The sequence below is a fragment of the Tyto alba genome, unplaced genomic scaffold, assembly GCF_018691265.1.
Source record: "Tyto alba isolate M040663 unplaced genomic scaffold, T.alba_DEE_v4.0 Super-Scaffold_27, whole genome shotgun sequence".
In the NCBI taxonomy this organism is placed as follows: domain Eukaryota; kingdom Metazoa; phylum Chordata; class Aves; order Strigiformes; family Tytonidae; genus Tyto; species Tyto alba.
Window position 1 is genome coordinate 14,135,451 of NW_024881301.1, and position 26,914 is coordinate 14,162,364.

The window sequence follows — 26,914 nt, forward strand, 5'->3', positions numbered from 1 at the left end:
GCTAAAATAGAGAGATTATTATTTTGTAAAATTAGTGGTACTTTTAAAGTCAATTCAAACAACTTTCCTCTAAATGTTTAATTTCTTTTAATATTGTTACCAGCACTGAAATAATGTACCTAAAGAAATTTTGCCTTGAGCCCAAGGCTCCCTCAAGAATAATTCAAAAGCAAGATCACAGTGCTTTAATTAAAAGGCCCTCGCTCCGTTTCTATACTTTTCCCATGTTGCTGTTACAGTACAGTACGCCTCTATAAGGAATTAAGAGATTTTGTAGCATCTACGCTGCTTCCATTTTCTTTGGCAATGCAATTGTATCATCCTTAAAGTGACTCTGAACTAGCAATACTGACAGCTGAAATACTCATAGCTTTTTACACAACTGCTATCAGCAAGAAAAACTTCTGACTGTCCTCAAATCTAGCCATGTGTGCCCTGGCAAGAACTAGAAAAGGTGAAGCTTCCACAGCCACTTTGCCTCTTGACCCCTCTCCTGAACAGGGTGCTGGATTGTGAGGCTCTAACACTTCATGGAAGTTAGACTCCAAAATTTATAGCGGACAAGCACTTGGAGACTCTGCCGTTGGACCTTCCATTTCAGTCTGGAGCAGCTAACATATTTTCCTCCAGCTAAATCAGCTGGCCTACTTAAGACATTCTCCCTCACCCCATAAATCTGTTTCTCTTGTGCCTGTAGAGCATTACAGCTACAAGAACACCTATACTGATCTGTGAGGGCAGCTACTCGGAACCTTCAACACATAACACTGTACAAGAGAGAAAATGGTACAGAAATTTTGCATGTCACCGTTAATCTACTTGTCTACTAAAACATGTATCACACACATAAGGCAAGTACTACAAGCAGTACTGCTAAGGTACATGGGCTATGCCCTATGGGATGTTGGCATTACATGGAAATTGAAGACTTGTGCCTTCCAGACATGACAAAGATGTCATGTGAATCTGTATAAAAATGGCCTGCAATTTTAAAGTAGCAAAAGGAGCCAGTAGGGTTAAAAAGCTAGCTGCAACACCATGAATATTTGAGACTGCAATGTCTACATGGGTGGAAACTAGATTCTGACAAGATGAACCTTTGCCAAACCCTAACGTAAAGCAAGCTGCTGTCCTGGCTAATTTTTCTGAGATGATCTACTGCCTTTACCAGGCTGACAGTGAATCTGAAAAATTCATCACAGCCTTCTATGCACTTATCAGTTTTAACACCTGGAGATGGCAGGCAGTTGTGAGTTGAAGAGAGGCTCTCAGGCAGATCCCTTCAGCTTTGGACAGGTCAGTCTGCATTGCCGGGCTGACGGCTGGAGTTAATTGGTAAGGCAGAGAAGATGGGGGTCACTTTGTAAAGGCGGCTCTGCTCTTTTTTTACTTTGCTATGGGTCACTACAGCATTACTGTGTTAATTGACCATTACCCTGATTTCCAGTCATTAGTTAGAATTTCAAATTAATCTGATCAAACAAAACATACCTCGTGGAAATAAACTCATTGATCTACTTTAGTCTCCAGGGTCTATTTTAAGCAGCACAGGCTAACACAGGTTTTTTGATACTTCAGATTAAACCTTATATTCAGATGTGCTATTTCTAACAGATTGCTTTGCACATTTTAGACATTTGTATTTTTAGAGGAAAAACTGGACTCTGTCATGACAAATTCTGCATTTTCTGCACTATGGGTCACCATTACCACTGAAGAATCCTTCCACCTCCACTAAAAACTGGAATTTTATTTTTACCCAAGTATAAATTATTTATAATAATTGGAGCATAAAACAGATGTGGAAAAAAGTCCATAACCTACTCAGCTTCTTTTAGATGCATAAAGGCCACACACAAATTTCAGGTGCATTCTTAACTCCCCATACATAAAAACAATCTGAACATTCAATCTGTATTTCCTGTTTTTCTTGGACAACTCCTTGGATTCCTCAGACTATTTTAGACCTCAGACAGGTTATGCCAGTATAATTATGTGAATTATGGGTGCAAGGGTTTTTAACTGGTGTAGATGCATTACTGTGTGAACCATAATGGGAAGGTAAAAATCACTGCAGAAAAGGTGATTTGGTTTTGTCTCCCATCCTGGAATAAGACAGTCCAATCCATCTAAACCCACGCCAATGGGAGGGATGTTTCCACTGTTTTGTATGGGAATAATCAAAGTAAGGGAAAAAAAAAAAAAAAAGCCCTTCTTTTTTAATGGGAAGACCAAAGTCATGAGGGACAACTTCTTTGCAAGTTCATTTGGTATAATGCATTTCTAAGCAAAACCTCTCAAAATAAATGTTGTGAACAGTACAAAATTACTTCCTCTTCTACTTATCTTCCACTTGCAGAGTTCTCATTTGCCATAAATCCACTTACTCTGCAGCTGTTTATAAAGCCCTTCATATCAAAACCCAATGACTGTTGTTAAATAATTTTATTTTAAAACTAACGACATGGAGATATTGCTTATACATTATGAAGACTCAAACATGCAGAGAGACACTTCTGCTTTATTTTGCACAGCCTGTCCTCAGTTCAGCCCCCTGGGCCTGCAGTAACAGAGCTTCAAACACTGATTCCCTGCATGACTGAGCCAGCAGCACAGTTTAATCTGCCAGTCCTTCAGTTGTGACTGCACAAATGTTTGAGGGGTCTTGAAGCAAAACAGATGAAGGAACCTATAGAATTAAAAAACGAAAACCAAACACAAAAATCTTTCGAGATGCTTTGACTAAATATAAGTGACTTGGATCCCAGCCAAGGTGACAGCACAGACATAAGAAACACACTATGAATTGAAAGAATAACCATAATGTACAAGACTTGTTTGGACAAGAGAAAAATAACAGGTTTACTGTATTTCTAAGAACTCCAGGTTAGCTCAAAGAATGGTGAAGGAATAAGAAAATGCCTATGGATGGGTCCTATTCAGTCAAGATCTATATATTCCTTTGTCAACCAATCTCGCCAATTTTTTTTTTTTCTGGGATGTTCACAATGTCTGCGTGTCACTCTGAAGACACTGGGTAGTCGATGTAAAAAGGTATACTCTCAGTCAGTATGCTTTGGGAGGGTAAGAGCCCAAAAGGGATGTTTTTAAGCCCCTGAGCACAGCAAATGAACATGGGTCCTTGGGACTTCACTGCTGAACTCAGAGGTCCCACTTCTGTCAGCGCAGCACAGAGAGAAAGGGTGTCCAGGGAGCACTGTCAACACAAGTCGTCTACTTGCTCAGACCAGCACCATGCAGGTTCACCTTCAGAGGCCCAGATTCCCCAGGGGCATCCCCCGGCGGTGCCCTGTCACAGCAGTATGATATGGGGGTGTGTTCACAAAATCATTTGGGGAGATCTCTGGGTTTCTCTCTAGCTTATAGTCCCCAAAGAGTTAAACTGCAAAAAAGGAATACCCAAAGGATACTTGCCCCCTCAGAGCTTAAGAGTTACAAAAATTAGATAGCTGCACTTTCAGGGACCCAAACAGTTGGGATAGGAGGTTCCTCGACATTACAAAAGGGGTCTCAAACACCAGATCTGTGTGGACAACTGAAAAGCCACAAGTAGAAGATGATTAATTTTTGGTCAAGCCTGAAAATCAAGCTCAAGTACTGTGACAACAAAAATGAAGGGAAATGTGGACTTCCAACCCACTGTAATTTTAAATTCTCCCCCTGCCAATATATGGAGACATAGATTGCCTTTTTCTAAAAGAAGATGCATCAAGATAAAGACTAGCATGTGATATTTAAGCACATTAAGAACAGGACTAAAGAGAAAAGATCTAATCACTTGTCTTTATTAGAGTACAATGATTTGCACAAATGCCCAATGTTGCTGCCTTTCTTTTTAACATAAAACGGTTACCATCTCAGTAAGGTTCCAAAATATTCACCAGCTTCAGACAGAGTTACAGGGTGCACTGCAAGTTGCTTGTTTTGAAACGAAGCATCAATACTGTTCTGCAGGCTCATATAAAACTGCTAAAGCCAACCCAGCCTCAAACAAAATTACACTCAAAGAAAGCTGCATCTTACTAATTTTAACCTCATGGACCAGGCAAAATTACAGGCCTCTGAATTCCTGTAACATGAACTCTTTAACTGTCTGTCATAAACAAATACCCAGACTTGTTTTTAACTGCATTTTCTGGTTCCTCTCTGACAGGTTCCCGTATTATACTTACATGGGGTCATACCATACATATGATAATAATGTATGTCCTTGAACTCAGAGGCAGCCTCCAAAATACTGAGATCTAAATGTAGATCTTCTCATCCCACCTGTAATTGCATGGAGACAGGACATACTCTCCTTATCCTCTATAACTCTACACATGCAATAGATAATTGATCTGTACTACCATCAGAGTACTCAAAACAAAACATGAGCAGATCAGTATCACCACTGTAAGTTTCTGTTCCTTCTAGCTGAAAGTAGTCGTTAATATACCTGAACTACCAAGGCACACAAGTCACCTAGACTTACAAGTTTCTTGTTTTAGAGACCATGCCAATGACTAAAGGACGATTCAAATATCTGAAATATGTTTTTTTTTTTTTTCACAGAAACGTAATTTATTCTCTTCTTACAAGGAAAGCACAAACATGAATTTGTACCAATAAAAGTACTGCAAACCATAATCTTGCTTACATTTGTTATAGCGAGATAACACAATACTGCACATGCTGCTCTGAAAATAATTTTCATATAAATTAAAAGGCCAGCACAGAGATTTCCTAGGTACAAGTTTTGTTTACTATGGAATCTGGGCTACTAATTCATTTTTTGTGAAGCAGCAGTTGCACAACAGTTAATTTTTAGTCAGAATTAATGAATATTATTACTGCACTACCTATAAGTGATTACTTAGGTAATCTGGGACCAGAGGCCACTAAGAACTAGGGGTCATCCACCTATATTTGTCTCTGAGACAAGGTGTGGCTCAGCTACATATCAGGTTCCTGTTAAAGTTGAATTAACCTTTGGGATGAAAGGTGAACGTAAGTAAGAGCAAAATACTGGTTCAGGAAGACCACTGCCTCCTTACGTTATCTTCTACGAGACCTGCAGAAAAAGGTACCAGAGGCAGTGACAAAGGTTAGTGTCACAACTTGAAGATACTACTGACAACACCGCTGCTCTGAAGAAGAGCTAAGGAAAAGCCTAGTACTGGCAGTAGTGATTTGGCTACGATGACGTTAAAAGCTGGAAGAATTAACAGAGCTAAGGCTAGGATGGCAGTTCAGCCCAGCAAGCACCAGCACAGAATGAAACCTGGTATCAAAGGGTAATGTGGCTTTATTTACATCCAGAATTAGGAGAAGGTTATGGCCTAGGATAAAGCATAATACTGGAATTGGTTTTAGGGTTGGGGCTCAGGTCAGCAGATATTGATAAACTACTGCTTAGAAAGCGCCTCCAGGTTAGCAGGAAAAGTCGTGCTGGTTTAAACCATCTGACTGCAGAGATCCGTGGGATAAGGAGTGAGATAAGATTAAGATTAGGAGTAGAATTAGGCTTTGAGCACACTCTGGAAGAGGTTGATAAACTGCATGATCTCGTTTCAGTATCAGGGATGGCCACATGCCATGATAAAGGTGCCACATGACAGGAATTCACACACCCTTAGCAAGCCCAACACCACCCAGCGTGCCAGGCCTACTCTGTCTATATCCTCTGTTGACCCACGGCTCCCTAAACCATACATGTCCTGTCAACCTGGTGTGTTCCCAAACCCTCAGGATTACTGTATATGTACACTTCTGTCCTTGTGTATGTGCACTGCAAACCTGGCACTCCTGAGATGTACAGATTTCCTGTACCGTATGTGCACGGTGTGTATCTACTGCGGATGGGGGCAGGGAAGAGGGCCCCAACCAAGGAAAGCATCTGACGGAAAACACTCAGTCCTAACTGTCCCTATTTCTCCCTTCGTTTGCACTAGGGCCGCCATATCCGAAATACATCAAAGACTAAAAAAGTTAAGCATCTGGCAACCAACGTCTCCTCTCTTTTCATAGATGCGTTTTAAAAAGCAGTGGATTAAGTCTGTGCAGCCGGCTGGTCCTGCCAAGGAAATCAAAAGCCAAATCAGCCAAATATACCGAGAAGCAGCACAAAAGCTTGTCTGTGTCTTCTCCAAACAGGAGCTTTGCCAGTGATGATCCTGGCAGTACTATCTAACACTTACCCTTTTCCCAGTTCTTGGGAATAGGTGTCCACCATGTTATTTAGCATTTTCCAGGTTAGGGGAGGATTCAGAATTGACCTTGCTTACTTCACATTACAGAAAAACCTGACATATAACTTACCTATCTCTGTGTTTTAGTCATAAAATAGGCTCACCCACATTAGTGATTAATGGTGAAAAAGACAGTCTTAGTGGCAGACAAGCCTTGGACCTGACAATGACACTTTCTGGAGAAGGATAAAATATATAATCACAATTCAAGGACAAAATCGTGTCCATACTGGAGACTATATAGTTAAAAACCTTAAAAATCAATATAAGTAGCACACAGCCCATCTCTAGCATCCAAGCTTGCAATTTAGAGAATGCAGGGTAGGCAAAAATGACAGTTGCTCAATTCAACGAGCAAACCTGCTTCAGCATTCACTACGAACTGTAGAGGGGAAAGCTTCACAGTGAGTCTTGCCAAGAGAGAATTACAATAATGGAGCCTCATGGTCACAAGACCACACACTACTTCTGTGAAACAGTCACTGGGTAAATAAGGGTGTAGCCTGCAACACAGTTTACCACTGCTGGAGAGGGGGACCAGAGGGAAAGCAAAAGCCAGACACAAAACATGGTCATACCCCTGAAAAGGTACAAAGTCAAGAAAAAAGGATCTTACAAATCTGTACTCATGTCAAAAATGTGGCAGAACGATGCTGCCATTCTAGTACCATCAATGCAGTAACAACAGAGAGTAGGGAATAAAGGCAAGAGGCAGTGAAGCATGCAGCAAGTAATTTAGGCAAAAGCAACAACAAGAAAAGAGAATTCCAAGGGATGGAGGAGTAAAAGTTAGGATGATGTAGAAATGACAGCTGAACTTCAGTTCACTAAGGTGAAGTCACAGAAGTGGTACGTTTCCAGAATGATAAAAAATTAATAGCAAAATATGATAAACATTAACATGTAAGATGCTGATTTTAAAACAGGTACCTCAGACTAGCAGGGATAAGTATTAACAAAGCAGAACCAGAACGATGCCATTCAGCAGCCCTAACAGTTGAAACTTGACCAAACATTTCCTTATCCTTTTTGTATTTCAGGGATGTGTACCTATGTAACGGAAGGAGTTCAGTAAAGTTTTCCAAACTTATTTTTTCTTGTTTGCAGAAGTAAAGAACTTGCAAAATAATCACTTCTATAATCCACTGCCCTCAGCTCTCTGCATAGAAAGGTCTCGTCTGCTTCTGCACTAAGAGAAACTTCTTCTAACAATCCAACTTTGATTGTCCTGCCAATTCACAGCATTTTTGCCAAACTGGGGGAATATATTGCATCTACCTTCTATGTAACACCCATGCTGTTTGGAGCAGCTCCCACGGGGGCTTAGCAGGGTGCTGCTGGCCACTTCTAGAGAAGGTGATCGGGCACTGGGGAGCAGCAGAGGGAGGAGAGAGCAAAACAGCTGCCTGCAGCGAGGGCACAGCCTCAGCAGGGCCAGGAGTGAGTGGTGGGGGATCAAGGGGAGAGTACTTCATCCAGCCAGGCTCTCCCTAGCACAGGGGAGTAAAAGGCCATTTCGTTCATTTCTCACTCTGACTCCTCCTTCTCTGAGGGAGGGAGAAAAAACAAAGACATCAAGTATTCAGCATTATTTCCGATGCAAGGAGGATACAAAAGCATCCCAAACAAAAGTTACTCCCATTCCAGACTCCTAAGGGCTTCCCTCTTTATTATCAACCCACGTGAAGTGGCAGGGTCTGGTGGGATCTTGTTTCTGCATGCTAAACCACTACACTCTTAATTTCTGTGGCACACTAAGCTTCCCGTCCTTAGATAGGACTTGCATTTATGAAGAAGCAATATACAGGGTTTAATCACCTGGTACAAGTTAGCATACAAATTTCAAAACTGTATTAAACTTTGAGATTATGAGGTAAACCAATTATACAAATTTTGTCAAAATTCACTCTTATTAATACCCTTGTACTAAGAGTTCACTGGGCTCTAAAATTTGTAATGGAGACTACCCTATAGAAAGTAGAGGGTTAATACTTCTAAATGGTTGTTCATGGTATCCCAGATAACATTAAAGAACCTGTTGTAATTAAAATTCATAAACTCTATTTCCAAATCTCACAACCCAGGTCAAGAACTGCAACCATAATGATCATCAATGAAATACTGTATCCTGACTCACTCCATACAAACTACTCTTACAAAAGCACTCCTCTGCTTCAGTAGAGGAGGGTGGCAAAGGAAGAAACTGATAAGGCATAATTAAACTAATACCGCACTAATGAAAAGGTGAAGTAATTGAAATAGCCCATGAAGTATCCAAGTGTATAAAATGTAATTCAACAGACATTACACTGGAAGGCTGACTATCCAGTGTACGGAAGAAATCTGAATGTGATATTAATAGCACATCCAACAATAAAGTTGATCATGGATTTTCTGTTGCTTACTGTCAAACATGAAATACTACTGCATGTCATTTTTGAAAGCAAACCTCACAGAACGACCAGGGAAATCAGAAAACTATATAGCCAGTATTACACTGGACAGTAACATGGAAAATAGAGTTGATTTTCTCATTGATAAAAACAGTGAAATACAATATAAACTGCTCATTACTGTACCTTCATTACATCTTTATAGGAATGAATGGCCTCAACTTCCTGTTTGTCATCATCATTGTCATCCTCCACTCCTTCATCCAGAGCATCATATCCTTCATCCCTACCCCCATCTGTTTCTGTGGTATTAGTCATGTGGTCAATAAGCTGCTCCAGAGGAGGACTTAATTCCCGCTCTTCATTGTCCTTCAAACCATAGTCCAGGGCTTTATATATAATAATCCCCAGTGATTCAATAACCTGTAAAAGTGAAAAAGAAATATTTAGTAATGCCATTTACATGAATTAATAGGTCAGTCTAGGAACACCCTTTTCTGATGTTTATATAACAAACTTTGCAACTGACAGGGCAATAAACATCAAAATTAAAAACGATCCTCTAATACCTATAGTAGTACTTCAGTAATGCAGCACAGAACATGCAAAAGCAGGTCATACCACATACTTACTGCTTTCTTATTTCAAAGTTTGACATAAAAAAATAATATAAAAACAAAGCAGGACCTTTTTAAATTATTTTCCCTTTTTCCTTCTAATATGACAAACTTCAAAGTAACATTACTCTAGACTTTGTAAGACTATATTACATGTATATGACCTTTGGGGGGGGGTGCAGGTGGGAAGAAATTCAAAGAAAGAATAAACTAACATGAGATGCCTCCATCCTCCCACAAATTAACAACACTTGGAAACTGCTGTTCAGTTTCTGCATCTCTTCATTGTCCTGAGAGGTGTCTGGACACAGCTGTGGACATCCCAATATTGACCCACTGAAGACTGGGGACATCAGCCCACAAGAACTCCTTTGCCTGCCACACAGCCGCTGGAAGCACACATATTCCAGTGAAACTGCCAACAACTGGATTTGATAGGAATGACGTAGTATCTCAGGTTTTCATTGAACTTGAGGCTTCTTTTTTGTGCTCTGTCAAGAGCAAAGCAGACGACTCAGTGAAAACTAGCAAAAAAACTGTCATAAACATCCTAAATGCTAAAATGCATTCTCGGCATTAACTATTTTCTTTATGAGTAATATTGAAGCTTCTAGGATTTTGAAGATGTAAAGAGATGGCATTCCAGACTGAGGAATTTGGAAATGGGTGTTAATGGAGAGGGAAGGGAAAATGGGTTTGCAAGAGTAAACCACAAGAAGGCAATGTCACTGCTGGGAGATCCTTGTCTGACAACAGAAGTAGGACTGGAGTTCTTGCGTGTAATCTCTGATCTTCCTTGTGTGTTGTGATGGCAAGCATGTCACACAAATGAGCAGACTCCAGTGTAGGAGTAGTTGGCACTAGAGCAACTTCAATAACAGGAGCATTTCTAAACGTACCAAACCTTGTCATCAAAAGGAATTTTCTCTCATCTGGCTTTCAGTACTAACCTAAGTCAACACACTTTTTAATGCAGATTTTTGAAATTTTATTTGGGTAAATAGGACAACACAAATGGATTCTTAAAACATTAAATTTGACTCTAGCAGCTTACTTATTTCAGCACAGCAAAGTATTTTTTGGTCTGAGAGCCTGGAGGTTAGCAAATACATAAAATTATACGCTATTATTTTATCTAGACAGACAATTTAGTGAACTAGCAGTAGTCTGGCAGCTTTACACTTGCATATTTCATTCCTCTGTTGAGATTACTTTTCAGTGCAAATTCATTTTGCAAGACAGTGGCTAATAAACAAACAAACATAAAAACCAATATATAAAGCCCATTCTTTTATAATTTATTTCCAATAGTTTTGATAACTTGATTCAATATAAATAATTTTCCTATGCTATTCTCTTAAAATGTTTTTATACACATTTATATTTGGAAAATATTCTTAAAACTCAGTTAGAAAAGTGATTAGGCAAATTAATGATGAAAAAATTGTCTTTATTTAGTTTAAAGAACAGCTTCTGACTTGGGAAGTGCTAGTGAGACAGCAAAGTATACCAGGGAAGCATCACTGTGTGCTTGCTCAGTTCTCATACCCTTCCCCAGACTTCTGCCATGACCCACTTTGGAGACAGGACACTGCTCCATATACACCTTAAAAATAGCTGTAACAGATCAAACTTATATTTTCTGCATATCTGGCTTGCTTCTAAGAGCAGCCATTTTTTAATAACCGTCTTGTAAAACTTGTTTAAAAAAAATCTGACAATGTGAAAATTTCACAAAATAAAATATATTCTACTGGTAGACATGTATGTTTCTGGTAACTCAGGTTCTGACTACAATCTCAACATATACCCCTTTAGCAACTGAAAGGGAACAAAGAATACCAAGTTAATTCCAGTTTGATGTAGACCTAAAAGAAAATGAAGTACAACTGAATAATTGCTTTGATATTTTAAACACTTGGGAGTAAACATAATGTAATTTCTAACTTTAATAAAAACTAAATTTGAAACAGTTTAGTGTACATGAGGAAGACTGTAATGTTCACATTAGATGCAAAGACAATAATATCTTGTGCCATGCAGAGATGGCTGCTTAACACAGCTTCTGGATTTTGCTACACCAACACTTCAAAAAAGAAGAAGAGGGGGGCTATAAAGAAAGCACACTCTCTCTGCCTCCTTCTGTTTGGGAAGAGGATTAAGGCATTCAAAAGCACCGTGGCTAAAACTGGATGACAGCTGCTGCTTTCTTTGATGTATCAGCAGTGGGGCTTTTGCAGTTCAGTCATACGGTTTGTGCATTTTTACGTACTATGAACAGATTTCATAATACATGCAAAGCTGACACATGACGAAAGCCTGCAACAGCACCAATTCAGACCTATATTTCAGTCCCTTAGCTCCTTATTTAGGAACTGTGATCAAACCCATATTTATTCAGTGTCTGTCAGCATCACAGGTTCTTCTTGCTGAAAGACAAAGCAGCAAACATCTTAACTGAGAAATTTCGCTTTGACTTGCATTAAAACGGAAAATATTCAGCGCTTTCAGTAATACTGGTTTACCAAGGATCTTGTAAAACCATGCGAGTTCCATACGAATATCAAACAAAAGTCATAGAATCATCAATGCTTCTTCACATGGACAGAATTAGTAAAGAAATTTCACACAAATAAAAATTCTAGGTCTGTGTAACTACAAACAATATACCAAGTTAGATGGTCAGCTCATTGCTGTTAAACACATAAGTGGTGTCACTTTGACTGTAATGCAAATCAAACACAAACAAAAAAGGAAAAACTTTACACAGCTGAAGGGATGAATTGATAAATATGCCATTTTTTGAGCTGGATAATCAGGGACTATGACTTTTTTTATTTTTTATTTTTTTTGGAACCAATTATTTACAAAACAGTCACTGGTTCTAAACGGCATTGTTTGCTAATTTCACACAAAATTAATACTTCTGGCACCTAACAAGTGACAAGCATTGGCATAGTTTTCAATTATATCTGTGAAAGCAGAAGTATAGTAAGAAAAGGATACGAAGGGACATAGTAAGGCTCTTTTAAACCAGAGTTATATACTGAACCGTGAAAACAACTGCATGACACTGAAATAAGTTCCAGCACTATGGATAAATGATGCTGCTCGATTCAGACAAAAAAAAAAAAAAAAAAAAAAAATCAAGTTCTACACCCCGAATTTTAGAACTCATTTGTTCCTGATCGATTTAAGTTTTGGCAAAGGGCCTGATCTTTGCAAATCAATCAGTGCCTAAATAACTTAAAAAAATAAACAAGGAACTCTGCATTATTATGCTTAACACCTTCACCAAGTTCTTTTGAAAGTCATGGCTTCAGGCCAAAAAAAAACCCAAAACCAAAAAACCCAGCATTTCCCACAGACTGAATTTGTACTCTGTTGTGCTTAAATCATTAGTGAAAGGGGAATTTTGTCTCACTGTAAGTGAGTATTCTTTCAATTCCTACACCAGTCTGGGCTTGTATTATGCTGTTCTTTTATAACAAGTTGTGTTAAAGTTGCTGGAACACTTTGACTTCAAACATTATGTAAAAACAATATCCTCATGCTCCTTTTACACACAGAGTAAAAACAAAACCCAAATAATTCAGATTATTTTAGTATACAAACAATGCAGAGAACTTTCCATTTTGTGTACCTTCCTCCAACACATTGAGGCATGACTCTTGGAAGGGGGTTCATTAGGGTTTTGGGTCTTTTATATGACACAAATTATATTCTTCCAATGAACAGTGCCAATTTAACATTCTCAAAAACTCTTCAAATATACAACCTTTATATAGGAACCAAACATGTTTGAGACTTGCAAAAGTCTCAAGTGATATTACTGTGAGTACTTCACTTATCTTTTTTTTTTTTTTTTTTAAATTTCAGGGAAGAATTGTTTTTTCCCCCTCAACATACCTATCTCTCTGACTCTGAAAAGTTGATGAGAACAGGCAGAATCCACACGCCATTCCCCCCACTCACTGAATACACAATAGGGCACTGTCTGAGCTTTCATCCCCTTCCTAGGCTTTGCTTCAATTTTTAAACAAAGCAACAAAGCCTAAGGACAGGCTTGTACTTACAGCAGCAAAAGGCTTTTTTCAGCTCAAATGCCTGTCCCTCCCTAAAGTTCTCCCTGCCTCCAAAAGCCAAAATACAAAAGGTTTTGTATCCCTACATTGGCATTAAAGATGCTGTAAAGCTCCAGATCCTAAGGTGAGTCAACTAACTTTGAACTTTCCCACAGGGACCTCAGATATGGCAACTAGTCACAACAATATCTGCACTACTACTGCACTGTCTTTTATCAATTCTAATAATTTATTATTAAACATTTATACTACAATTATTACTTTTAAGTGCTCCCATTTCTTACCAACAGATCTCCAACACACCTTACGAAGGAGAATCACTGGGGGCCTTACGGTAAGAGGGCCAAGAGCCCGGAGCTGCGCTGGCAACGGCACTCCTTAGGGCAGAGCTCCTGTCTGCCACCACCCCTGGTATTAGGCAGCACTTAGTCAATCTGCAAAGGCCAACCTGTCCTGCTGCTGCCTCTAAATTAGCCTGCCAGGAGCTCCACGCTGTGCTTCTGGAATCATAACATGTAGCATAAACATATCCATAGACACCCTTAAAGTCAAGAGTTATGTATCTTAAATTTTTTGTGGTGCATTAGGAGAAGACACACAAACACGCACAAGTTTTTGTGATAAAATTCTGTAATACAGTCCACAGAATAGGCACATGAAGATTTTATGTAAACCCAACTATTTCTCTCCTGTTAGGTGACAGAAGTAGCAAGCTATTGCTCTGGTCATCATTTCCATTTGCAACAAAGTGATTTGTTGCTTCTTCAGTATCCAGTTGTGGAACTGAAAAAGACCATGCTTTTAGGAAGAGTGAACAAGCAATGGGGTTATGATAAAACAAAGTACACTTTTTGGTTATCTACCTCATCCTTAGATGCCCTACATAACTCTCAAGAGTACCTCATGAAGAGTATGTCTAAATAGGTTGTTGTAGGAGATGCATTGCTGTCACTGCATACGCTGGGTATACTAATATAGTTTTTGCCACAACATTCCCCAGTGGACACAGGCTAGCATTGCCCAGGTTTTAATAACTGGGGACATTGCTAAATTTAAATATGACCTTCACTAAATTAGAGCAACTTGCAACAGACTGTCAAATGAGAACAGTGAGAAAACTTCCAAGTGCTTCCAGGTAAGCAGCAAGGATTTGGAATATTTCCAATGAATGAGATGAATCACTCATTTCCAAAGAATATAGACATAAGATACAGGATTATTTAATTTCTGGGTGATGTTGGTTTGCTATTGAAATGAAGAGATACTGATTTCTGCAATATAATAAGCCTTGCTATTTAAGACGAAGCAGTAATAAAAGTAAAAAAAAAAAAAATCAGAGTATATTTGGTCTAATAGAAAATAAATATGAAAGGAAGTTAAATACACCCTTTTAACAAGATTCAGTCTGTTTTAGATACATTCAGAGTTATGAAAATTTCTCTACTGTATTCAGGGGATATTTTTCAAAATTATTTGATATCCATGAGTCTCTGAATGCACTATGTGGGTAGAGAGACCTGTTTAATGAATTATTTTCACTATACGGGTATACATTAAAGAGAGTCAGAGGAAGAACTCCTGATCAAAGACACAGAACAAGCCTAAAACATACAAAGGGGATCCTTCCTTTTCCAAGCTGTGTATTGTTCCCCCCTCCCTCCCCCTCTAAGTGAATAAGTAAAAATTTAAGCTGTTAAACATTGTTGGATTCAGCTGTATCTAATAAAGTAACAGTAATTTAACCATGCATTTTATTAAGGCTCATGTATAATATAACTCTACAACTTACTTATAGGTTCTGATTATTATAACCATGATTTTGGTTGTCCAGGTTTCACTATAATCTAAGAAGAACTAAAATTTATTAGCATAAATAAATGCAGAATTTATTCCATTGTATCAGGCTCAGCTTACATTTTATCTGTTGCATTAAAACAAAAACCTCATTTTCCTTCTAGTTTTTGTTCACACATTATAATCCCCAATATTAAGACAAATCTTTACTCTGTTATAAGGAATTTATCCAACCTGAAGGAATTTCACCAGTGACAGTTTAACCTCAGAGAAAAACAAAATTAAATTCCCTGATTTAACTGTGGAGACTCCAGTAATAGCTGAAGCTCCAGTAAAAGAATGAGGTGCAATAATTAAGTAACATAGATGGTGAAAGTCATTTGAAAGTTCTTAAATACACCTCTATTCATATCATGGTTTTAAATACAGGTCATGTTATCCTGATCCAATTTAAGTAAATGGCAGAGATGGCAATGACATTAATAATTGTAAGGTTTGAATACATTTTCTGAAACAAATAGGTAGAATGGGTCTGTTGTTACATTTCCCCACTGTAGGCTTAAAACTATGTGAAAATTGTCTTAAAATATCCTATCTATATAGGATTTTAGGCACAGTATCTCATCTTGATTTTTTAAAGAAATATTTTATTATTACAGTCTATAAGGATGATTTGCACAAAAACTTAATTCAGAATCTTAGTGACTTCAAAATTAAGTAAATCAAAATTAAGTTCATGAAAGCCCCAATGACTATGGAAACGCTATCTCAAAATATAAGTAGAATATGGTTTTTATCTTAAGTTAAAGACACAAAATCAGACCACGTCACAAACTTCTGTTCTAGTTTCCTTCTTATGTACACCAAAGCCATAAATCTGCTATTACTTTTCAGAGCAATGCTTCTGACACATAAGAGATTTTTTTAAAGAAAAATTTCAACACAGTATTAATCTGACAAATCAACAGGTAGTATTATTACATCAGAATCATTTAATACTACACCTATACAATCAATTCAATTATTATTCTTCTCAGCACATGTAATCCTTCAGAATTGTTGACTTTACTAAATAAAGTCAGGTCCAAACAAAGTTTTTGTTGTCTTTTTTTTTTTTTAAATTGATGAAATATAGTTAAAGATCTATATATATTTTTATATAGAAATAGAAAGCGATCAGGTGAACTCCCTGAGGAAGTGAGCAGAAGGAGCAAAGACTTCAGTCCTTTAGACTATCAACAACATAACCAGGCCCCAGAAACTCCAATGGGGTCAAACTGTGTAAGAGACAGAAACTGCCGTTTGCCATATCAGCCTTTTGAATAAAGTTATGTCTAAATTACACGAGAGTATCAAAGTAACTACAGCAATAGATTTTGCAGTGAGCGAGAGAAGTGACCAGCTCAAGGAAAACTGGTATAAAGAAGAGTGAAACTAGTTCAGTACCTCTGATCCTGAGAATTCGTGTGCAACTGGTTTAAATTTGGCTGATATTGCATACCTGCCTATGGTCTGTCAGACAAGCTATAGAAGAAAGATAATAAAATGCTTACAGTAGCTTTGATTCAGTTCAATTTATGGTAGTCATGAAGCAATGCAAAATCAATGCCACTTTTATTCAAAATATCTACACAGTTCAACTAATCTACTCAAAAAGTCAGAAGGCATTAACTTCTCAGCTTTCCCACACAGATTTCATTTAAACCACTACAGTTGCCAGCTACAGGCTTGGCCCCCATTTAATTAATCCAAAAATTAAAGTGAGTAAACACCTGCTGCAATATAAATGATTTCTTCTCCTGGGAGTCAAGAACTTTCTCACACCTATTTTTCCCAAAATTAACAACTACAAAAGCCAAGCAAACAAAATACTTGTACAATGAAAGCTACTCTTTTAAATACAAATTCTTGATTATTTAAAGTTTTACATTTGCATGTATGTCTTATAAGCTTTCCAGCAGCAGCTCTCAACAGACTGTAAAAGTTAGGCTGGTTTCACCATATTTGTCAGAGGTATGTGTGCATTTCAAGCATTTCACAGATGATGAACTTCACAGAGACAGATGAAGCACCTGAACAAGCTCACACAGAGTTGGGAACATGACAACTTTTCTAGTTTAACTGTAGCTTTCCTAAAATCCATCTTCTTCCATTCCTGCAAAAATACATCCTTCTGACTCCTAACAGACCTCTCTTGTCAGTCAAAATGTCATAATTCCAAGACTTCATGCCCAATCTCAATGATGTCAATAAACAAGCCCAAACATAACTGGACAACAGATCCTTCCCAAAGTGATGTGCCACAAGAGTGACATATGCTGCTGCTTCCTAGTGACTGGAGTATTCATTAACCACACATAAAGCAATACAAATTTAATGCTGCTTGTCTTAAAGGTACTGAATATTGATGGGAAGTCAAAATACCACCTATGAGGTTGTCCTTTTCATCCATACCGCAGAAGAAACTTCAAAGGTGTCTATAGGATGTTGGCATTTATTACATAGCTGCCCAAGATGAACCACGCACAGCTACCTCCACTATCTTGTGGGAGAGCACTCAGCCATACCCAGGCAGATATCTACATGTGACTTCTAAAGAACTTAAGGGGAATTCACACATACAACCTGTGAACAAAAAGCTAAAAAGTTTGAGACTCTTATTGAGTGGTATTTTGTTAGTCAGATGTGCAAGGAAACTTAGAGTTTGTCATTAAGGACATAACTTGATCATGAAATATGTGAATTTTCACATGGACTATCATGACAGCCCAAGGAATAACTGATGTGCCATACAGCTATTCATTTAGCTCACATATGATCTCTAACTATGTCATACAAACGTAACACTGCAGGCTGACGAAGCCTCTGGAAAGGTCCTGATTTTATGAATATTCTTCCACGTCCTCTTCCCCATAAGCAGCAACATTGGATACAGGCATTTGGATCACCGGCATTTGAGCAAATACTCCTCCAACACTGAATACTTAAGTGAACATAAAGTATTTTAGTAACGAGCAAAGGGAGTTACTGCACAATTACCTTTGAGCTCTCACAACGGCCTCATTGGGAAGACTGGCATTTGCTAGAATAATTCAAAAAAGCACCAGTAGGCACTATTGACAAGTTATCTACCCATAAGAAGATACAAGCTTGACATTATTTTTTAGGTCTGAAATTCAGATACAGTCGTGGCAGAAAGGCTGACTTATCTAAACCAAAGAGTGACAGAGAGCGTGGCCAAGCCTCGGCAAAAAGCTTACCACCTGCTCTTTGGGCTGCAAAACGCCAGAGAATCCATTTATGAAATGACACTCTGAGTTTTCTATTTCTTTCTGAACAGTGAAATCCCCACAGAAGAAATCCATATTAAAACATACCTCTATCATAGTTAAAAGTTTTTGATATATAAAACAGTTTATAACCTCAGGCGTGAAGTACCTTAACACAATATATTCTAGCTCCTGACAGCTCCCAAAGTCGTCAAAGTGCTGAACTGTGACAGTTTATCATCCTTAATGGAACTGCCATATTCCTGGATTACAAATTGCTGAGCAGTTTTTATTGCTCTCTGTCAATAACAACAATATGCATGTATTCTAGTACAGTGATGATAACAAAGATTTGCTTACAGTCACAGTTCAGAAGTGTTACACTATTAAAAAAAAAATCATATGCATTTTATGCTTAGATTAGGGGAAAAACAAAACAAACCAAACCACTGAAGCCAAAGCATTCCTGCTCTCTGCAGAAACCCATATCACACAGCCAGATTTTCTACAATGCTCAGCACTTGGCCTTCTAAGAGTAGAGATATTATCTAGATAATTCATTTAGCTGCTTAGATAGCAGCCAAGTTACTAAATATCCTACCAGTGGTGGAGGGGGATTAATTCCAACACTTACATTTATGTAAGGTACTTGGTAACAAAAAAAGGGTAAAGTTTAAAGAAAAAAAAAAAGGTATAAGCATACCAATTAACTAGATTTACTGCTCAAAATCCATAGTGAAATTTCTCTGTCCTATTCAGTGCATTTTGCACTGCTTGGGAAACTTGACAGTCTCATAAAATGAGGCCTAAAAGAGCCAATCCTAAATTTCTCCCATGCTGACACCTTGTTAATGGATGTGCTAAAGTTAGTTCCTGTACAAGCCACTCTCCCATCCTCAGCCCAAGGAAAATCAAGATATGTAAAGATGCGTATTGGAGGTAACACGACAGCAAGGGGAAGGGGGAACACCAGGGCAGAGTGACCTGTCACATCCATAGGACCACATGGGATAGCTCTACTGCAGTCCTACAAAACTCACCCCTGCATTAAGGATTCACAACCAGGCTTCTCAAAGCTCCCTTGCTGGCTTGTGAAGAACAGAGCTCAGCACAGGTATAGAGGGAGTATAAATCCCCTCAGACTTCTCATACTTCGGAAATTAAAATAATACTGGAATATTACCCTGTCTTTCTAGCCACATCATCAGCCTTTAAGTGACAGAATGAGATCCCTACCTGAAAAAGAAAGTCAAGGTGTTATGTTCATACTGTGGCAAGTTTCCTGTCTTTGAAAACATCACACTTTTTTTGTAAAATATCTAAAATTCAGAGTTTATAATTTCCAGGTAAGTGTTGTCAGAGCACCTGTAACTCAGAACATAGCTGCCTCCACAATTTTCTTAACACAAAACAACCAAAGAATTCAAATCCTAAATTTAGTCTCATCTTCACACCCCCCAAATCCCCAAGTTGAACTGCCCTTCCTAACACTGTAAAGGCAATATGTCTTCCACCCAGTACTTCAGCCAATTTCAAATGTAAGAAGTCTATGGGGCTGAAGGTCCTGTGGAGTTTTCCTAATTGCTCATTTCTTGTGAAACCTCACACTGGTCATTTCCCCTCTGCTACAACAGTTTTACCACCTGTTATATGAGGATATTGACCCATTTTCAAAGGTTTGTATGAGAAGTACTGTGCAAGTCTAAATTAGATTTCTGCATGTCATGCACACAGGCTTAAACTCAGCTGGAAGTGCCTCTAATCACTCAGTTTTCCCTCTGACTTTTGTTCCCTATAAACTAGGGGAAGGAAAAATGGGGAAAAGTACATGCCTGAGGCTAATGGTTAGGCTTATCAGCTGGGTGCAAAAGACAAAACTGCTTTTCTTTGAGAGTATAAAGCAAGATGTAAGAGTGATTTATTTAAATGTAAGTAGCACAGGTAGCCAGAGAAAATAGCTACTAAGATTAGACTATCAGATAGTTCTAAACTTCACAGGAAATAAATTCTGACAGCATCATCTCTTTGCCTCATACCAATGTAATTATACCTACCCTACCACTCTACAGTCCCGAGAATGAATGTCTTGAAGGTTAAGAAATAGGAAAAATGGCAAGGTTTTAATGATTTTGGACACTGTGGCTTTAGATTTTAATCCTTAATTTAATTAAGAATCCCTAAGTATTTTTAATATCCTTTAAGATTTTAACATTTTACAAACTCTATCATATCCACGCATCCTTTTGGGATTACCTTTTGTAATACACACAGCATGACAGTTCATATTATAGCTCAAACAGAAATTGCCTGGCAATTTCTAGACTAAACAAAATGAAAAAAAAAGGTTGTTTCTTCAGATCTCTAACAAGTGGAATAATTTTCCTGGAGGGAATAAAATTTTTTTTTTTTTTTAAAAACAATGTAATAGTCAGAAGGTCCATTACAAAAGCAACACTAAATTCTTCTGGACTTCTATGAGAACCGCAGTTTTGGAATAGCAAAACCATCCTTGCTTAGCCAAGAAGCAAGTTACTCAAAAGCAATCTCCGTAAATTGGAGAGACATCCATTTAATTCCAACAGAGAATCCTTTTTTTCTTGTTCTCTTATTTGTAGCCCCCCCCCAAAGTTCAAGAAATGTAAGAATAAAAGAAAAACATAATTGTATTGCAAACATAAGCCTAGATTTCTTTAACTAAATGAGCAGTCATCAATACTCTTGAAGGAACTGAAGACCTTCAATCAAATCAGTTTGAAAGAGCATCTATTCAGCTACCTCCAGGGAATTAAATGTTCAGTATTTCAAATTCCAGTGAACAACTTATATCTGTGAATTCTGGAGCCAGAGTGATGGCAGAATTTGTTTCTATTTTCTTCTCATTAAGCCTTCTGCACCGATTATTCTTCCCCCTTGTCCAGTCATACTATACTTCTCACATAGACTAACAAACAGGCAGCGACATGTAAACATTAGCTTATGTGAAGGCAAAACCTCACAGAGGAGGGGTCTTTTGTACGGATTGGGACTACAAGTCCCAGTCAAGTCAGACAAACTGCAGTGACGCCATTTCAGAGAACACTGCTCATAAGGAATAACTATTACTTGCTAAACCAGGGGGGGTGTCATCCTCACCTCTTCACCTACCCTCTGCTAATGTCATTGTGCTTGTGTTGCAACATGGTCTGCCAGATCAGAAAACTGACTTTGCTGAAAAGTCAGCCTTTCCAGCTTAGAAAAACAAAACAAAACAAAAAACAAAACAACAAAAAAAAACCAACCCCTAAATAATAACAAAGCCAACACCCAACTCTCTATTCTTCAGTATGCACTCTCTATGCATGTGCATATGCACTCGCTGTGCTACCATACATCAGCTTTGGCTCTAGGCCAAAAGAAAGCATAGCACTGCAGAAACCTCAAAGCTATGCTTACAGATAAAATAAATGTCTATTTTAACTGGAAGAGCTAAAATTAGCCTTAACAAGGAGTGACAGCATGACTATTTGCCATAACTATTTAATATTTTTAGATAAAATGCTTGGTGCAAACATAATCCTTTCTCTGACAATTTTTATACATTCTTACAGTACATTGTCTTCCCTAATCTCCAGTTTTACCTCTGAGCATTGCTTTTTACCAAATACTTGTTATGACAGTTAGAGCTGGGAGGAGGAAATACTAGGAGGTTTTGCTTTGTACAGTTAAAGTTGGGGTTTTTTTTAAAAAAAGTTTGGTTATTTTAAAATTATTATATAAAGATGAATCAAATCAACCAAAAGCAAGACACAATAAAATAGTCTAGCTCAAATCATAACATTATTTTAAACTAACATTTATTAATAAGAGAAATCTAAAAGCATTAAAGATATTTCAAACTGGAGCAAAATACTCCAAATACCGTGTTTTCTTAAAACCAAATTAAATAAAAACCCTTAAAATCAAATTTCTATGGATTTTTCCATGACACTTAAAGGTGTTTTTGAGGAATAATATGTGACATTCCAACAAAGCCCATGCGCAAAGGAACAAGCAGACTGGAAACACAACCTTCCCCGCTCATTGCCCTTATCTAATTAAGCTAATAAAAAGTATTCTACCAGAAGATATTAAGCTTCTCTCTGTCCCAGAAAGCTCTCTATTTTTAGATGGTCAAAGTGAGGGATAATGTTTTTAACAATTTTAAACACACCTCCCAGCTAAAACATTTATTTCATGAATTGACTAACCAACGGGACTACGCAAGTGTCTGACCTAGAAATCTGTACAAAAAAGAATTCAAGAGAAAAATAATTATTTTTTTTCTTATGTAGAAGGTAGACTTCGAACTGTGGATTACTGCTCACTAGAAAGCATGGCCTCAGAGAGAAACTTCCTCCAGTGAGCAGATGCTTCAGTAATTGCTGCTCATATGTGAACACTACATGAAATCTGTGTTAGGCAGGATGGCCAGCAGCCGCCACAAACACAGATGGCAACAATACCTGGGAATTTTTTGACTGAAGGCAAGACAGAATATTCTTAGAGCATACATGATATTTGCCCAAATCTCTCTGGCCATTTGACTACAGCTAATTTTTCTGGACTGATTTACAGCTGCTTCCTCCGAACATACCTCATCTTACTATGTAACTTCCACTTAATCTTCTATTAGAGTATTTTGCTCTCTTCCAAAGTTTAAAAAACTCTGGTCAGATGTTAACATTAAGCTGTTCACAACAGACCACCTGTCACTGTTTTCTAAGGAACAGTAGCCATTAAACCTAGGAGAGGAAACTTGAGATGACTGTCAGACCTACCAAGCCTGCTATGAACATTTATCAATTTTGCAGCATTCATTACTAACAGCCTGCATATATATCTCGTTTGGTCACATTTTTGGGCTACAGTATTAAACAAACGCTAGACCTGTAAAAAACATTTGTCTTCTATAACTTGTTAATTAAGAAGTAACTGCTTACGAATTATAAATGCATAGAAAATACATTCACGGTCCTGTTTCTGTACTCATTACCCATCCTGTGATGAACGTGCTACAAAGTGGGATGATGTTTATGTCATAAATAACTTTTACGTAAGACTAAAGAACAACCGAAAAGATGTAAAATAACCACAAAACTGTTAAGTCGGTAAAGAAAGGATAGCAGCAGCCAGTATCGTGGACAAAATTTTGTAATACAAAAACTGTGCTTTTAGTCGGGTGTCTCAGCTGCAGGCTGTACTTAGTTTCTGTGTAAATGGAAATTTATGGCATAAATTGTTTCTGGGATATCTGGGCCAGCACTTACACCCTGTGATGAAAATCTAGCAGTGTCCACTAGAGTTCCTTCCCCTAGCTGAAGGAGGATCAGTAGCATTATGGATATGCTGATGGCAGGGGAGACAGTTTAATCACTTCTATATGCTAATACATTAATGTTAAGGCATTCTACTTTGAGTCAACACACAATCAGCAAGGTAATGGGAAAAAATGCATTTGGTATCCTTCACCTTAATCGTAATATACGTTGGAAAGAGAACATATATTTGGTAAGTCAAAATACATGAGAAAACCCTTTAAAATAGTCCCTTGCAATAGAAGTGAAAATACTGACAGAACAGGAAAATTCTTTTTTAAATGAAAACCACAGTCCTATTTTGCAAACCTTTATCCTCCCATAAGTAAAATACAAGATGATGCTTTTCACCATTTTTTACAAAGTGCATTAAATTCAGTCAAAAAGTACTGTCTGATTCCTCTCCTACACTTTAGCTTCTACTCTGATGGAAACTTCAGATATTCTTAAAAAATGCTGAGTGGATGGTTATCATCATCACAAAATGTTTTGAATTGAGTAGAACAAGTCGAAGAGCTAAAGTTTCTTTTAAAACCAGAAATGTCAATAATTCAGACATTTTAAATAAAATAGCTTGGTTTTCCTCCTTTAACATCAATACATTTTCTTGCTGCTACAGTGTTGTGAAACTGTAAGTAATTGTCATCAATGTAAAGTAATGCGAGAAATGTAACAACCACACCTTAATGTAACAGATCTAAAATCGAATTTGTAGCTTTGGATATTAAAGGGTGAAATAATACAGGTACACCTATGCTGCAGTTCAAACCAGCACCTTCTACCCACTCTTCTTTTGTGAAGGAAATCATACACAGACTATGCAATGAATACTTTAACTTAAAAAAAAAAAATAAAAATAAAGAAGGGTAGTTAAACATCAATGGCAAACACTGATTTTTTTTCAAATTAAATACCAGTGTATACACATGCATTGTTCAGCAATCTATTTCTCTTCTTTTAGGACATATAAGTTTCTTTCTTCAGGTCCAATTTCAATGGGACTAGAGGATGAAATAAAGTTTTATTTATATAGCAAACATTTACAATGACCTGTGAATAATTAAGGCACTGTGGTTATAATCTCCCAAACCACACCCTTCCTGTACAGGATTCTTTTCACCTGTGTAGTACCCGGCATGCAACTTGGGGATCTCCTCTCTGCTGGTTTGAGCAGAAGACTGTGAGACGGGAGTGATGCAGGAGAAGGAATTCCCCACAACTTGGCCACTTCTACAACCAGAAGGTGGTTATTTTTTCTAGTACCTAAAACAAGGGATTCAGGAAGGCCAGAGGGATTCTGGATTCTCTGCACTCACCAAATCTAGTCCCTCTTTCCACTCCAAGGTTAAACTACTTAACACTTTTCAATCAGCAACTGGGAAGATAGTTTCTCAAGGAAAGCCAAAGAGGGACTGCAAGTTAAATTCTCAAAATTCTTCCTTTCTCATCTCCAAAATTAAATCATGGGATTCATAACCTCAAGAAGGCAGGAAAGGAGGTATATGGGAAGAGCTACAAACAATGCTTGATTAAAACACATAGTGGAGCAAAAATATTCCCTACTAAAAAGTTCCTCAGAGTAGAAGAGGCTTCTTTTGTCTGTCCTAGAGAGCCTCTCAAACACTAATCAGCACTTGCTTCGTGACAATAAATATTATCAGATGACTTTGGACACTATATAATAATCTTTTCAGATCTCATCTCACAGTGATAAACTCACTCTGCTCTTCCAAAATCCCCCTCTTTATAGTACAGACGTTGCAATAGGTTAAAAATCCCACACAAACAAACCCCCCCACCTTTTTATCTACATAACCTTCACCTGAGATAACCTGCTTCCTAAAGGAAATACCTGTATTTGAAACTAAATCCTCAGATAATATGTCATCTCAAAAAAACTGCACATGTGGTGGTATGACAACGAGGAGTAAGGGGGCTTTTGAGGGATCAGAATCAGGGTGGGAAAGGGGAGGAGGACTTCAAGGAAACGGTGCTTAAGAGTAACTTATACCTTATACAACCACTCACACATATGTGAAACTGCACTGCTGAATCTCTGTGGGGAAAAAAGGAATCAAAAAGCCAAGCGAAAATTGATAACCTGTGTGAAATGCACCTGAAAATGCAATCATTAACTGCGATACATGGTCCCTGAAACAACTGGCATTGGGAACACAAGTGGACACAGTGCTCTAAGCCACTTCATCACACAGATCTTTACCAGAGAGACCCCTCTCAAATGAGCATTTACTCCAAAGGGGAGATAACTTCTGAGCAGATCAGCATTTGTCCAACATCACCCTCAACAGTCTGCCAGGCTGGAGCTACACTACAAGAAACTATAAAGGACTCTAATGAGGAGTTGACTCACAAAGCAGCATTGATGTACAAATCTACTTTACAAGTAGTTATTGTAGTTATTTCACAATGCCCAGCCTGTGAGATGCAATCTCAGGTGGTCTACACCTGTTCTGCAGGGCTTCGGGCTGTCAAGGTCAGATATCTTGAGCTGGTTGTAACTTGAACTCTGGCAGGGTTCAGATAAATGCAGTTAAAGAGAGAAGAGAAAGCTTTAGTGTCTCCCGAGTATCCTATTCCAAAAAGAGCAAAGGGAAACAGAAAGAAAGTTTGTAACACAAGCTTGGTTCTGTCTTTTTTTCCTTCCCTCTCCTGTCCCCAAACCCACAGGCGTTGTTAGATGTCTAATTTTAGTTTCAGATAACAGGTATCTTTTTCATAGCTTCTCCAAGCAAAATGAAATTATAAAGGGGGGCTTCTTAAAACGTTAAAGGGCGGAAGAGAATCTGTTGAATCTTTTACTGTTACTGTTAATTATAGACACTAAACAGATTTAATTAGAACCAACCAAACAGAAAAGCATATGTAATCCAATCCTTTGGCATACCATGAACCATGCAAAGGGCAACAAAGCAACCCCCTGCCAGACAGTTTCATTAATTTTATTTCAAGAGGAATACTCAGATCAGGATTCAGCAAGGATATTTCTACTAACTGATACATGACATCATTATGAAGCATAAGCTTTAAAACCACATTATGGTTTAAGATAGTAGAATGCCTCATCACAATACATGAAAACCTTATTATGTGAGCACTAGAGGCTTCCTATTGTGATTGAATGGGCAACACTAATTTTGCCGTTTCCCAAGTC

The 26,914-nt window shown here is 37.9% G+C and overlaps 1 protein-coding gene across 4 annotated transcripts in view; it reads right to left on the reverse strand.

Annotated features, from left to right (window-relative positions):
- SPIRE1 (spire type actin nucleation factor 1) overlaps window positions 1-26,914 on the reverse strand; it is a 129,021-nt gene that overhangs the window by 61,469 nt on the left and 40,638 nt on the right. For all 4 annotated transcript variants that reach the window (XM_042798047.1, XM_042798046.1, XM_042798049.1 and 1 more), the window contains exon 3: window positions 8,831-9,067. In XM_042798047.1, coding sequence (XP_042653981.1) covers window positions 8,831-9,067 — 237 coding nt within the window. The remainder of the gene's footprint in view (window positions 1-8,830; window positions 9,068-26,914) is intronic.